Here is a 15,690-nt window from a genome sequence, read left to right on the forward strand (position 1 = left end):
AGTGAACTTTTTGTTCTTCTTTCAGGTTATAAGACCCTTTTGAAAGGAATTTCAGGGAAGTTCAGCAGTGGAGAACTTGTTGCAATTATGGGTCCTTCGGGAGCTGGGAAGTCAACACTCATGAACATTCTGGCAGGATACAGGTCAGTAACGTGAAAATCCCAAGTAAGATAAGGATCATCTAGCCTGGTGGTTCCTTGGAGACAACAGCAGTAGAAATCTTAGCCAGTGTTTGTAGAAAATAAGTATTACACAGATTTTTATTTAGATTCTCATTGCATGTATTTTTTCTGTTTTTCCTGTTCTGGTTACTTGTGATTTATCTGTTAACAAGGCAGGTTCAAGAATAGGAAGCAATTTAAAGTCTAGAACACCAAAAAGATTTCTCTTTTCTAGCTGTAAAACAAATCTGGCTCTAATATTTGCGATATTTTAAAATCACATCTTATAAATATTTGAAAAAAAGCCCCTTTTTAATCAACACCTTCATAATGTGGATGTCTTCTAGACCAAACTGCAACATGTGAAATGACTGTGGTTTATCATCCTGAATCTTCTGGTTTATGGATAACTATGAGGTGCTTCTATGTTGTTGTCATTAGGGCATAAGGAACAAGATAGAGAAGCTTAATAAATTCGCTTCAATAGCTTCATATTTTTTCAGACGTTCATGCAAGACAGCACACATTTTGTATTGGATTGAAATTGTCAACAAAATCACATGAAGCCTCTTAAGAAAGAGAAAATAATCATGAAATAAATTCATTTCTATCCACTGTATCAGTTTTATTCCATACTAGGCAATAATTATTACCTAGGACTTCCACATAATGAGGACTGTGACAGCTCAAATGAAGGCAAGATTCACCCCTGGTTGTTTTCTTGGTTCATTTCAGAGAGACAGGAATGAAGGGAGAAATTCTCATCAACGGACAGCCTCGTGACCTGCGCTCTTTTCGCAAAGTCTCCTGCTACATCATGCAAGATGACATGCTCCTTCCTCATCTGACTGTCCAAGAAGCTATGATGGTGATCATTGTTTCTGGCTGTAATTTATCTGAGCAGGAGAAAATGGAAAATCTCCAATTGTTTATTGCACACATGTTCTTAGTAATGCCACTAGCTGTTAGCTCTATTCGATCCTGCTCAGTGTAAGTGCCTAGACTTTGATGTTGCCTTGAATTCCATTTCAGGCTCATTCTTCTATGGGTTGTCAGAGCTTCTGTTTTATTGCCTTCAATTTGTGACTGGTGTTATGATTTATAAGAAGGCTGTACTAAGTAGACCTCCTAGGCAATAGAGCCTGCAATTCAATGCAGAATGAGTCTTTGTAGGAAGCATCCTTTTTCTTGGGTGGTGGTGAAGTATTCTCTTTCCTTTCTCTCCATCTTCCATGCTCTGACTGAAAAGTTGCTCTTTTGACTTCAAGCTTGATCTCTCTGCTACTAAACTCTTACATGACTAGTCTGTAATAAAAATAGTGTAAAATTTCTTCAAAAAACAGCAAGAACAGAATAATCCCAAGATGTACAGGCAACATAAATTCTTTTTGTTGTTTATCATAGCATCAAGAGATTTATTAATTGACCAATCAATCTAGAAGAGCCTGTTGCTTAGTTTGAGAAATAAGGCTAAGGTTACTCATACTGCATGCCATCATCAGTCCACAAATTTCACTGCAGTCTTGGCTGTGCCTTATGTGGCTAATTTCCTGCAGAGGCACTTCTTGAGGAAGGTTTTCTCTTTTGTTTATTTGAACATTGTAGTCAGAATCCCATAGGACCACTTTTGTAGAAGTAGGCCCAGATGGTACTTTCTGTCCAATCAATCAAGGCTCTGACAAAAATATTTTATTCACTTAATAATTACTTTTAATTACAACTTAAAATTAATTTGTTAATTATTAACAAATAATCACTTATTTTTTTCTGTACTCATTTGTTGACTTCCTAGAGAATAGCAGTTTTTTTCGGTTATCCTCATGATATGGAGGAAGCACAGATAAACTGTGATTCCAGCATTGCCTAGGATGTTAGTGGCTGTGCAAAGACATGAGTCTCCCGTTTTCCTCTCAAGTTCTTTAACTTGAAAAACGGCCTTTCTTTCTAATATGATTTTTGTCGGATGCTTGAGTGATTGCTTAAGTAAGGTTGTACTGTTACCTAAAGCAGAGACATATATGATGCTTGTGATTTGAACATTATAGCTCAACTTAAACTTTCCCTTCAGGGTTGGAAGAGGTCATTTAAATGGTACATTGGGATGTTTTGACTCCCACTCTAACTGGTTGCGATGCCTCAGGCCAGTTTAAAATTAAATTCCATTATGTTGCATTCCAGGTATCTGCTCATCTGAAACTTCAAGAGAAAGATGAAGGAAGAAGAGAAATGGTATGTATACTATCCATCAAACTGAAGATTTTGGAGGTTGTCAAAGAGGTCTGTGAAGTGAGCTCTGTAAAGCTGACATTTTTTATCTAACGCTGAATTGCATTGGACTTGTATTGATAGAATAAATCATAACCTCAAAGTTGACAGGTATCATTATGAGTGAATGCATAGTACTGACTGTATGAAAGTTGCTTTCAGTGTGCCTGAAGCTGACGCTGAGAAGATAATTGCAAAAGATGTAGTGAAATGAATTCATGGGTTTTGTAGGATTCCTTTTATTGTCCCTTAACGCTTAGATTCTCTTACATGCAGGTCGGAGGGCTCAGGCATTCTTGTGTGTGGTCATGTCTGGCAATAGTGATTGTAGGCCAGCTGCAAAGTTCACCTTTCGAAGGATTAATAAAAAATTCAGTAGTTCTTGCAACTACTGCAGAAATTTCTGTGCTCATGTTTGAAATCTTTGATCATTATGGCTGTGCTGGTGAGCGGTGAGATATTGTTCAACTGGGCAGGCTAATGAAATTGCAGTTAAGATACGGGCTAATGTATTTTGAATCTGTTTTAAGTGACCAAGGTTTGGGTATGTAAGAAGCCAGGCTGAAACGTGCATGTATCTTTTCAAAAACACTGGGAATGAGTTACACAATTTATTCTTGCACATTTGCTGCATTGTCTAGCTGTGTCCGTCATATGACTTTCCTGAATAGGAGAGAAGCCAAGGTGGTGTTTTTTGGCTGTGGAGGCTTATAACCTAGCTGGACGTGCACTAAGTATGCTCCTCTCAGCCATCTGACTGCCGTGATTCCTTGCCATCATTTGATCTTACACAGTGCTGTCTTTTTAAAGAAAATACCTTGGAGGTGTGCAGCTAGATAGAAAGGCTTCTGACAGGTTAGCTTGTGCATGAAATGGCTTTCTCAGCTGAATTTGGTTACCTCAGTTATACTTAGAAGGGTTGGAAATGTAGCCTTTCTCCACGTTTATTCTGCACTTCATAAATCTAGGCTTGTGTATACCTAAGGCCACTCAGAGCTCAGGTGTCTGTCTGGGCTTGGGTGGAGATAGCAGGGAATGCTGAAGCATATGGGAGGAACAGTTCAGTGCTGCAAGGTGTGTTTCAAAACAATGTATATCTGGGGAGCATTATGCCTGCAGCTTAAAATAAAAAATCACGGCACTGATGAATGTAGAGGTAATTTGCATTGCTGAGAGATTTGTTAAAACTGAACCTGTAGTTCAGAGGGTGTTTGGAAGTGTTTTTGATGGCTTCAAAACTATGTTTCAATCCAGTGTAAGACAACACCAACAAGGAGACGGTAATTATTCTCTCATAGACTGCCTCCTCAAGGCAAAAACCTCCGTAATTTGAGTTAAGCTGAGTGCTAGTGGGGATTATGTGATAACATGGCCCATGGCTAAAATTGGGACTTACCTTCCAAGAAAGCTGGCTGCTCCTTCTACCTTCATTATGGACTTGTATGTTACTCTATACAGCTTTTTTCCTGTCAAGTTCAAGTTTTGGGCTTTCCATGGCTTTTCAGCGTACTCTTTTTCGTAAAGATAAAGAAGGATCAGTTTTTCATTTTGGTGCATTTTGTGCTCCCAAAGTCATACGCTGAGGAGACCTTCCATGGGCAAATTTGGAAATGGTGCAGGTGACTTGGAAGAAGCCACCTTACAGGACTCAACTGAAATAGAATCATAGAATCATAGAACGGTTTGGTTTGGAAGGGATCATATATGACCATATATGATCATATAATACAACGCCCTGCCATGGGCAGGGATACCTCCCACCAGACCAGGTTGCCCAAAGCCCCATCCAGCCTGGCCTTGAACACTTCCAGGAATGGGGCATCCACAACTTCTCTTGGCTGAAAAATAAAAGTCTGCAAAACGAAGTAGGAGATGAGCACATCTGGTTGAGGCCTGACCTTGACTTGTTGGACTTGAGCATTTCAGAGGAGTATCTTATTCTAGTAAAAGATGCCTCTGGCCATAGCTGGCATTTCTAAGCAGAAGTTTATAAAGGAAAGGGTGAAAACACTTCTAACCTGTCTGGTGAAAAGTATACCCATTGCCTGCAACATGACAATTATGGCAACTTCAAAAGTAGGGCAGCCATTTCCATGGCTGCCTTTTGTCCTTACTTATTTCCTAATTGGAACATTATAAATCTCTTCAATCTCAGAGAATCTGTGGAAATTGGAAAGAACTGTAGAGAGGGAAGCGTACATGAATCAACATATGTTTGGTAGGTTAGGATTGCTTTGATTCAGTCAAGTACTTTTTTCATAATAAGCCAAAGACACTTTTTTAATTGGAAAAAAATGTCTATGTTACTTTTTTTGTACTTTGAAAGTCTTAATTCATTTGCACTTAGAAAGTTAGGCCACGCAAGCTAATTCAGTTATCATACTGTCAGTGTAACTACAAAGAGCTCTTCGAGGAAAAGACTGTGTTGTATGCATTTATACAACAACTGTTAGAAGGGCACTCGTTTTAGTATTACTGGCCTGTACTGGAATAAGTCATTCATTTTATTGCTGTAAATTGTAAGGTAAATGTTTATCATAGATAAATTTTATGAATTTATGCACTTGTGTTATCAGGATTACAGATGGTTATTTAAAACAGTCAGGGACAAGTGAAAAATCTCCAGTGAACTATACTTTATATTTCTAGTTGGTTTATCTTGTGCTGCCCATGTTCTGTTCACCCTGTCTAGAGTTCAAGAGAAGGAAGTAGTTGGGTTCTTCTCTCTGAGAACGAGGGTTGGTGAGTTTTGTTCTTTTTCCCTCCTTGTGACTAAGAGAGGCAGCTACCAAAAATCAAATAAGGACAAGTGGCTATGATTTTATTCTATCATTCTATTAGGAGGAAATTCTTCACTCAGAGGGTGGTGAGGCACTGGAACAGGTTGTCAGAGAAGTTGTGGATGCCCCATCCCTGGCAGTGTTCAAGGCCAGGCTGGATGGGGCTTTGGGCAACCCGGTCTGGTGGGAGGTATCCCTGCCCATGGCAGGGGGGGTTGGAAGTAGACGATCTTTAAGGTCCATTCCAACCCAAGCCATTCTGTGATTCATTCTATGATTCTAAGTGATTGGTCTGACCAGTCTTTTTGATGTTAACAGCCCTGTCTGGAAAACTGCCTCCACCCGAACATTAGTTTAAAAAATAACAAACTCATTCTCCTATGCTTTGATGAAGTGTTATATATCTATGCTTCCTTTCTGCCCTTTAAGTGGTTATTTTATTAATTGCATGAGCAATATAGCAATGTAGCTTGGATTCAGCCATTTTTATGTTTGTGTTTTACTGATGCCATAGAGCTGTTTTGCTCATAGAGGGCTACAAGGTCAGATCTACAATCACTGAAACAGAAAAACTCATAGCAGCTGGGATTGTTCTTTTGTTCCAAAGACCCTGGCACAAGCTGTGCCATTCCTGAGGCTGTGCCTTGAGGAAATCCCAAACATCTGAGAGTATGTGTGACAGCTGAATTGGCTCTGAGGAGAATGAAAGCACTTACAATCAATGACCACACTTTAAAGAGTAGACTTTGAAGAACAGATATGAGAATAGGTCATGACTCTATAGAAACTACTGATTTGTGTTATACAGTTTTCCATTCCCTTGTAAATACCAACTAGAAGTTCTAATGAGAGAAACTTGTTGGTCTTGCTTTATAATGAGTTCACATACAGCAAAGGTCTTTGGGTATCTATCCCATATCCCAGAGATACTGTAAACGAACTGATTTCCACTCCATTTTCACAGGAAAGGCTTTCTACTGAGATGGGTCATGTAGGAGAGACAAGTCAAAATGTTAAGTGCTAGGCAGTTAAGCCCTGCTGAATCTAATAAATGTTTAAGACCCACCTTTCCTATATTATATAGAAATAGGCTTAGGTGCATATATACAGAAATAAAGTCAAGAGCTGGTTAACATTCACCATGAAGATCAGTGATACAGTAAAGAGGCTCTTCTTTTCTCCTAACAAATTAAATGCCACACATTTTTTTGTTTCCTCTAGGTAAAAGAAATATTGACAGCCCTCGGTTTGCTAACGTGTGCCAATACGAGGACTGGAAGTCTTTCTGGAGGCCAGAGAAAGCGTCTTGCCATTGCTTTGGAGCTGGTGAACAATCCTCCTGTCATGTTTTTTGATGAACCAACCAGGTATTTCAAGAGCAAAAAATAAGGACTGAACAATACTGCTTTATGTGGTAGAACAGTGCTGCAGAAAGATTATTCACCTCTAAGTCCTTGGAAAAGGCTCATTTTGTATTGCCTGCAAGTACTGAGGAAGGCCCAAAGAAATCCTTTGATTTGGGTACTTAGCGTCTTGGTCACTGCTGTAATCAACAGACCAAGGGACTATAAATAATATTTAAGGGAGACACAAACTGAAACAAGAAGGGAAAGAGAGAACTAATTGTTTTCAGACTGTGGCACGTGAATTTTCTTTTTCAAGCAAAGATAGCTTGAGTATAAGCATTTTGAAGACTGACTTTTAGTAATCAATAGAGCATATTTAGGATCAAATTCAGTGATCAGTTTAAGAGGAGGCTGGGAGAGCTATGAATATGTATCTTTTCATTAAAGTTGGGCACATTTAAATCTGTAGTCCTAAAACGTAGAAGTCCCTCAAGGCAGCTTTGAGAATACTCCTATTTTTCATTTTTGGGCATGCTTCCAACTTAATTAAAAGACTGGTGGAGAAATACAAGCATAATGTTGGCATATGATAAAATAAAACTGCTACAGAGAGAACTTATGAAAAGATAATAGTGAGAAACCAAAGTATTGAATACATGTGCTAGTTCTGAGTGGTATGTACGGACCAATGGATAACAAACTTATTCTTTCCTTTCATTCAGCGGCTTGGATAGTGCATCATGTTTTCAGGTTGTCTCTCTGATGAAGGCTTTAGCTCAGGGTGGCCGGTCCATCATCTGCACGATTCACCAGCCCAGTGCTAAACTGTTTGAGTTGTTTGATCAGGTATTATTCTCAAAATTATTTTCAAACTCTTTCTCTTTATGCATGGTTTAGGAAGGTTATACTTTAAAGGCTATATTCTGTAAGTAAAAACATGAGTAATTCTACTCTGTGGTTCCAAATGAAATAAATGAATTAAATTAATTGGAGCAAAATACACTTTTTGATTATGACTTTTCTTCTGGCTGTTTCCATTATTTAAATGCAGTGTTTTTAAAGAATCTGGCTGATGTGTTTGTGAAATCATGATTATCACCCTTGCAATTTTTATACCTTCACCTACTGCTGTTCCTGGGCACAAGGCTGTTGGTAAAGTAAATGAGAGATAATTTGAGAGCGAGAGAACTTTAGTACAAATGTCTGCAATGTTGCTAGTACATGTCCTCATCCTAGCTACACAGGTGCAAATTCAGAAGAGATTATTCATGTGAAATAATAACTGAAATTAAGTCAGTTGGAGATCTTTTCTCCAACCTAACATGGTGTGGACCATGTGTGTTTAGGTTAGATTTAAATTTACGTTTATCTTGTTAGGAGATCTAAATTAGAGCTGTGAGAGCTAAGAGAAAACCTACTATACCATAGGTGAACAAACTCTTGCAGATTATGAGTCTGGCAAGGGAGCTTATTTAAAGTCAATAGCATGGCTAAAAGTTAGAATAATCAAGCTATTTCCTATTGCTGTGCTGTTTCACCTCTCCTTCCATTCCTACATTCACCAGCTTTGTCTCCCAGCCAAAAATATCCGTAATGTATGGAAATTAGATGGCTTGTTTATAGAGTTTCTTGCCTATTTTCAGCATGTGTCTAAGGCTTGAATTAGTCTGTTTCTAAGTTAATGCTCTTTAAGTCCTAGAGGGAATGTTTGCAGAATTCAAATCTTCAGCATTTCATTTTCCATTAGTTGTAATTACGTGCAAAAGTAATACCGAGTGATGACAAGTGCTCCCAAGGTGTTTTTCGCACAGGGCCAACAGGATTTCATTAGGTTCATGGATTGCTGTCATACAGATAGCATGTTCAGATATTATGGTACGATTTCATGTTTTCAATGTTTCTTTTTCTTTTCTTTTCTTTTCTTTTCTTTGCCTTATGTTTCAGCTCTATGTTTTAAGTCAAGGTCAATGCATTTACCGTGGCAAAGTATTAAATCTAGTCCCATACTTGAGAGATTTGGGGTTGAATTGTCCAACCTACCACAATCCAGCAGATTTTGGTAAGGAAAATCTGAATAATTTGTTCTATTTGTTTTGTATTTCATAAGTACCTTCTTGGTAATGGGAACCATGATGTGCTTTACACTTTTGTACATACATATATATCTGTGTACATATATGTACCAAAATTTGAAATAGAATTAGATTTTTTCTAAGCAATTTGAGTGCCATCTAGTGGTAGAATTTAGTGAATATTTCTCTGTTACGGAAGTCCAGGTCCATGAAACAAAAGATAAAACATATTGCTTTGTTTCATAGGAATGAATCTTAGTGGCTTTTCAAAGTGACTCCAGTATTTGTGCTTTTTTTTTTTTTTCATGAACAATAGCACTGTAGTATCATACAGCTAGTAAAACTGAAATTCTTTTTCATTGTTCTTTCTTAATTCCAAAGACAGTAAAGACCACAAAATAGACCTTGGTCACTTTTGACTACCAATACTGCTATTTTAACTGCCTGTCCTCTGAAATGGTTCATTTAACTACCAGGATGAAGAGAACTCCCTGAAGAGTTGTGGAAAAATACGTTTAAATTATATGTATATACATATGAAATTGCATGTGGATTAGAGTCTGTTTTCAACAAAATTCATGTTTCTGTCAATGCTACAGAATCAAGGAAACCTAACAGTAAAGCCTGTAACTAACCAGTAGTAGAAACCAGTAACTCGCCTTTTGATTTGTGTAGTTATGGAAGTCGCATCTGGTGAATATGGAGACCAGAACAGCCGGCTGGTAAGGGCAGTACGGGAGAGGATATGTGACACAGACTACAAGAGAGATGGTGGTGGTGAGAATGAGCTGAATCCCTTCCTCTGGCACCGGCCCTCTGAAGAGGTATTGTGTATATCACAAGTAACGGGTATGGCTTGAGGTTGGAGAGGGAGGAAGAGAATTTAAAATCCTCAGTCAATGGAGGAGGTTTCTGGGCTCATTCAGCTGATGAGAATGGGGTTTTGTGAAAGAAAACTAAGCAAGATACTGCAAAGAAAGAAGTTTATTCTTTCTTGTGTTTCCGCAGGATTCCTCATCCACAGAAGGCTGCCACAGCTTCTCCGCCAGCTGCCTAACCCAGTTCTGTATCCTCTTCAAAAGAACTTTTCTCACCATCATGAGGGATTCAGTAAGACTGCTTTTGTAATACTTTTGTAGCCAAAAGATCTATTCAGTTGGTTGTGAGGCAGTATAATACACCTTGAAGGCATATAATACACCTGTCCACAGCCCATGCATGAAGATTGACACAGAACTTCAAAGTAAAGAGACTGATCTTTCAGCCTTGCTATTAATTGTACCACCTTAATTGTGAATCACTTTTTTCTTCAGTGGAACTGAGAAGCATCCGGGCTAAAAACCTAAAGCTTAAATCCTCTCTGTACTGGCAAGTCCCTCATACAATCATTTTTCCTAGTAAAAAGTGAGTGTAGAGTTGTACTGGTTTGTCACAAAATTAGTCTCTTCAGAGAACTGAGGATGGCAGATAAACAGTTTCAGTGTAATGTAAAGTTAATGCTTAAAGTCTTTCTCTTTCCTTGTGAAGCAGAAAATCAAATAAAAAATTTGTTTCTCTGAAAAGGAAATATTTTAGTTTTCATACATTTAAAATCAAAATGGAGTAAATATCATAAGGAAACTTGTCATTCCCAAGGGAAAAAAGTATATATTATTCACCTTTCCTAAAAATAAATAACCCCCTTCAAAATCACGAAAACTGCAGTTTTCAAGTAAGTTCATTAAATGTTTTGGGTGGCTAGTCTACATTAACAAAATGCAATGGGACTTTTTTTTTTTACTCAGGAAAGTTTTTCTTATCTCCAAGCAGCTGAGTTCTTTGTGAATTCAAGAGATGGGAGTACTTACACTATCTGAATGATGTTACTGCTTTGAAAGATCCTCCAGATAGGGTTGTTTCTTCATTAACAGGCATGAATTAAAGAGATGAGCTTCCTCAAATAGACCTTACATGCACATTTGTCCAAGGGACTCATGAGTATTCAGTATCATTGGCCCAGTGCTTTTCTAATTGGCAAATTTGCAGTTTGATAAACCTGAAGAGGGTTCATTTGCTGCTTTTTATGTGGTTTGGAATGTTTTCAGTGCTGTACATGATGGGGGAGAAAAGGCAATATATGCATTAATATATGCATTGATTTGGCATACCTGTCCTTAAGAAAGGGGAAGGCCAGACCATATATGTATGAGGTAGTTTGGAACCTCAAAGCAGTTGAGCTCCATGGATCTCAGCATGAGTGAATTACCCTTGCAGCAGAGTGAGCTTGGCTCCAGATGCTGCAGCTACGCTGCTCTTGCCCCTCACCTAGGGAGGTATCCCTTTAGGACACTACCATTTATATGTATCCCAGAGGTGTACAAATCCAAAATGTGGATCATACAAACCTCTCCACCAAGTGGAAACTATAGCTTATTTTCAGATGCATAGATAGAAGAACAGTGTTGTTTTTAAGATTTTTTTCGTGCTCAACTGTAAAGACTTGCAGTTGTTCCACAGTTAATTGTGTATTTTGTTTGTCCTTACTTCTTGTAGGAGTATAGTATTGCAGAGAAGACACAAAAAGCTTATTTATGCCAGATTGAGTTAATTTGGTCTATATATGCCCCAAATAACTCTTCTGCCTCTCTTGCCAGTCTCTTCTGCTCAGGGACATTTATCTTTTAGTCAGAGAGAAAATCTGCTTCTCCTGATGAATGAGGGCCAATGACTCAAAGACAGTCTGACAGTAAGATTTCAGATTGCAGAATTTGCAGTTTCTGCTTTTGTTTACAGGAAAAAATTTTGTGAAGCAATAGCCTTGGGTCGGATTCACATTGGCAATTTCATTACCATAAGTTTCCCTTAGCTGAGGACCAATATTCTAGTAGAATATGAACATTTCTATATATGTTCTTCTGGATATAATTACTGTTTTTCTGCAAGCTGTATATCTGATTTCAGTCATATTGCCATTGTTTCTGAATGTAGACTTTCTGAACAGAGGTATTTCTGTTTCCTATTTCCTTGCTTGTAGGTCCTGACACACTTGCGTATCACCTCACACATTGGAATTGGTCTGCTCATTGGCTTGCTCTACTTAGGCATCGGCAATGAAGCTAAGAAAGTCCTCAGCAATTCCGGCTTCCTCTTTTTTTCCATGTTGTTTCTCATGTTTGCTGCGCTCATGCCAACTGTCCTTACATGTAAGTATCAATAATAATTTTAAATTAAAGGACAAGGAGATTGCAGCAGGTTGGGAGGGTGTTGTATCTGTTACAGGTAAGGTAACATTTGACTTGTGCTTCCACTTCTAAGACAAGTATCAGGGTAAATCTTGCACTTACTAGCTGCTGTGTAGAAGCCAAAAGAGAGGAGCTTCTCTCCACAGTTCTGCCAGCGTTTCTCAACCCTGACCGTCCAATGTTACAATCCTGGACTGGGATTTCCCCTTTTCCTAAGGTGCCCGTGGATCTCTGCTTTGTCATGATCTTGTGGTTGATTTTAGAGAAACACTGTTAATTTCTCTAGGACTTCTAAATCATGACTACTGCATGAAATCAGCATAATCTTGTATCAGAAACAAACTCCTGCAGTATGGACTGCTCCATACTCCTTAGGGGAGTGCTGTTACTTTGTATTCCCTCTTGGACCAAAATGAATAACCAAGTCCCTTAAGCTTTGAAAATATTTTTACTTCAAAAAACCTCTTTGAGGAAAGTTCAGATCATCTGAGTAACCTCATGCATATTCTAAACAATGAGCAAGTCTCAGGGCTGACAACTTACATTTTGTGACAAATAATTGAAACTATTTCTGGTCTGTCAAAGGCCTTAGAGTTACAGTCTTACTGTGGGACTACAGCAGTTAAGGATTAAATATTGATTATGTTGTTATTATATTATATTATTAGATATGTTATTATGTGCAAGACTATTACACACTGACAACCTAGCTTACGAAATTGTATTCTCTGTAGTTCCTCTTGAGATGGGAGTATTTCTTAGAGAGCATCTGAACTACTGGTACAGCCTGAAAGCCTACTATCTTGCCAAAACGATGGCGGATGTTCCTTTTCAGGTATATGCTCTATTTTTAAATAAAACAAGAACCGTTTAAGTTCATGGCAAGTCCACTTGCTGAGGTTAGTAATAGTATTTTATCCATTTGAGTGGTGATGAAACTGTTCATATATGTGTGCTGAATCTTCAGTTCCAAATCAGAAGCACACAGATAACAGTATGCCCAGACCTAACCCAATATTTTTTGAATAAACACATTACCGTCTGTGGTTTTGTGCAGAAGGGGAATCATAAAGGACTGCAAGTGAATGGGATCTGCTCTCTAATACTGAAGTAGTATGATAAATATCCCACTCTGTGGCAGATGCATTCATTCTCCTCAGCTGAATGCCATGCCTGTCATGTAACATGCAAAGTCTGAGAGCTCTGAGTTAACTGGAACTCACTACATTTTTATCTTATTGAGAGTGACAGTGGATGTTTGGCTTCAATAGACTAACTACAAGTGTATCTCCTTGCAGATCATGTTTCCTGTAGCTTACTGCAGCATCGTCTACTGGATGACTTCGCAGCCATCTGATGCACTCCGATTTGTCCTCTTTGCAGCCTTGGGAACCATGACATCCCTGGTGGCACAGTCACTAGGTCTTCTCATAGGTGCAGCCTCTACATCCCTCCAGGTACTAATGGTGTTTTGTGACCTCTCAGAAATCCTGCAATCTCCTAGTACTGACTGTTTACTGTGACTGCTGCTTTGTCAACAAGACATTTGTTAAGAGATGACAGGCAAAACATTCTCTTGGTCTGGTAGAGCTATTTGATGCTTCTCGCAGCCATCAACTTTAACAGCGTGTACACCCACTGGATGCGAGGCTGTGAAGTTCCTTCCTCATCTGAATGGGACTGTGCTTGCTTGAGTGGATTGTCACTTGCTATTTTTAGGTCCTAAAAACTGCAGGACTGATGCATTTGTATGCATCTACAAAGTGGAGGTACACCATGAAGATCAGCAGCTCAGTATGGGGTCCTTCCATGTACATACAAGAAGGTTGCAGGAGGCAAGGTGGAAAAAGGATTGCCCAGAAACTAAACCTCTGCAGAGGAAGGGCAGGAAGCAGCTTTTGGTTTGACTGCCACACTGGAAGCTGGCCATCGTTCTGCCTCCTGGCAGGAAGGCTGGTGAAGTGATAATTCACAGCAGAAATGTTTTTTGGTGCCTGTAGTAATAGATGATATTGACATTAATAGGCACTGATACTATAATTTTTCTGCAGTAGAAATCTTGATTCCCTCTCTGTGCCACCCTCTGGAACTAAGCATAGGCCTGTGCTGTGACCCCTGTTCGTCTGCTTTTCCCAGAGATACGGCCTTTTGCCCTAGAGGAGATGTAGAGAAAAGAGGCTGGAGATGGGCCAAGATCTGTCTTCCCCACCAAAACCACCCAACTGGAGACAATCCTTAATGCTCTTCATCAAATTTTAGTACCAGTTGAAGCTTCCATGCATGTGGGGTTAATGAGAAGGGAACTTTGTGTGCTTGCAGAGGGGAGTGAGTGAGGAAGGATAATATTTAGGAAGATGGGTCTCACACACAGGGTATGCAAGGGAATGCCAGTGCCCATCTTGCTCAGTAAATTCTTGGTGGGTTCAAGCGTCTCAAAGGACAGATCCCAGCACAGCAGTGTGGTCAACTAGGAGCAAGGTTTAGGAAGAGGAGAGGGACCCCTTTTCCTCCACTAACTATCTAACCTCCCCCCTAAGAAACCTTGTCCAAAAAAATCAGTAATTTCTTGGTCTTTGAAACTGTGATAATTTGGGGGAGTAACATTTTCAGAAGGACTCGAGTGGCATCACTCCCAACTGCCTAAGAGAGTAGATTTTCACTGACTTATTTGGTTTGGCATGGAACAGAGGATTTCCGTAAGGAAAGTGCTTTTAAAAAGACTGATTTTCTCAATTGAGTTCAGGACATCAGATGAAAAAGCAGGTTTTTTTGTTGTTGTTGTTTGTTTTTGTTTGTTTGTTTGTGTTTTGTTTGTTTGTTTGTTTTTCTTCCTCTGTCTCTCTTGGCAATAGACTGTCTATTCCTTCTCTCCCCAGGTGGCCACTTTTGTGGGGCCAGTTACTGCCATCCCAGTGCTTCTGTTCTCTGGGTTTTTTGTCAGCTTTGATACCATCCCAACATACCTCCAGTGGATGTCCTACATTTCCTATGTCAGGTACTGCTAGGGAGGCCATTAACCTCCCATTTTGGAAATGCTGTTTGTTTTCTTTTGCTTGCTTGTTTGGTTATTTTGGGTGCCAAGGAAACTATGTTCAGAGGATGTTTCTTTAAAGTATCCATGAATATGATGTAAATGAATACCACATTATCTCAACTTCATTTTATTTGTGTATGATGTGAAATAAACTGGAACATTCAGTACAGATCATCAGCCACAAGTCTGCGTAGGTTCCATTAAATTAAATGGAATTACACAGCATTCAAATCTCCTTGGATTTTGGAACGGTGGATTTGTGAAATAATAGGAACAGTATGCCCAAATCAGAAATTGATGCCAGCGCCTCATTTTGGAAGAAAATATTGTATAAATCTCTGCAGTATCCTAGGTGGACTTGTTGGATGAAGATTTGTTTTGTTTACATTTTGCAGTAGTACTGCCATGAGAAACATGAGGTTTTTGTTATCTCTAATCTGAATTCTTAGAAGAAAACTCTGGAGGTGGACTAGTTTAGACCAGATACCTGAATATTTATGGCTGAAATTAGATGAGATGAATTCCCATGATGATGGTGAACGGGTTTTCTTTGGAATGAAACAAAATGATTAGGAAGTGCATGTTGCAGAAGGAGCTAAAATGTGTCCTTGTAAACAGTCCTTTGACCATCATTTTGTATATGGCTCATGTACTTGCAGGACCACTTTAGTATGAAGAAATAGGTTTCTAGGTGGTCCTTCCTTTGCCCACCCACCTTTTCCCCACCCTGCCTGAGCTGCACTATTACTAAGAAAACCCAAGCTAAAATATCCTCTTGTTTGACAAGTGAGGTCTTACACAGACGCCTAAC

At 39.0% G+C, this 15,690-nt stretch overlaps 1 protein-coding gene across 1 annotated transcript in view; it reads left to right on the forward strand.

Annotated features, from left to right (window-relative positions):
• ABCG1 (ATP binding cassette subfamily G member 1) overlaps positions 1 to 15,690 on the forward strand; it is a 57,162-nt gene that overhangs the window by 34,009 nt on the left and 7,463 nt on the right. Inside the window, exons 3-14 of the mRNA XM_048064503.2 lie at positions 26 to 143; positions 897 to 1,029; positions 2,340 to 2,390; positions 6,428 to 6,573; positions 7,275 to 7,398; positions 8,497 to 8,611; positions 9,300 to 9,448; positions 9,633 to 9,734; positions 11,638 to 11,806; positions 12,580 to 12,680; positions 13,144 to 13,302; positions 14,722 to 14,840. Of these exons, the coding sequence (XP_047920460.1) occupies positions 26 to 143; positions 897 to 1,029; positions 2,340 to 2,390; positions 6,428 to 6,573; positions 7,275 to 7,398; positions 8,497 to 8,611; positions 9,300 to 9,448; positions 9,633 to 9,734; positions 11,638 to 11,806; positions 12,580 to 12,680; positions 13,144 to 13,302; positions 14,722 to 14,840 (1,486 nt within the window). The remainder of the gene's footprint in view (positions 1 to 25; positions 144 to 896; positions 1,030 to 2,339; positions 2,391 to 6,427; positions 6,574 to 7,274; positions 7,399 to 8,496; positions 8,612 to 9,299; positions 9,449 to 9,632; positions 9,735 to 11,637; positions 11,807 to 12,579; positions 12,681 to 13,143; positions 13,303 to 14,721; positions 14,841 to 15,690) is intronic.

The sequence above is a fragment of the Anser cygnoides genome, chromosome 1 (genome assembly GCF_040182565.1).
Source record: "Anser cygnoides isolate HZ-2024a breed goose chromosome 1, Taihu_goose_T2T_genome, whole genome shotgun sequence".
NCBI classification, from domain to species: Eukaryota; Metazoa; Chordata; class Aves; order Anseriformes; family Anatidae; genus Anser; species Anser cygnoides.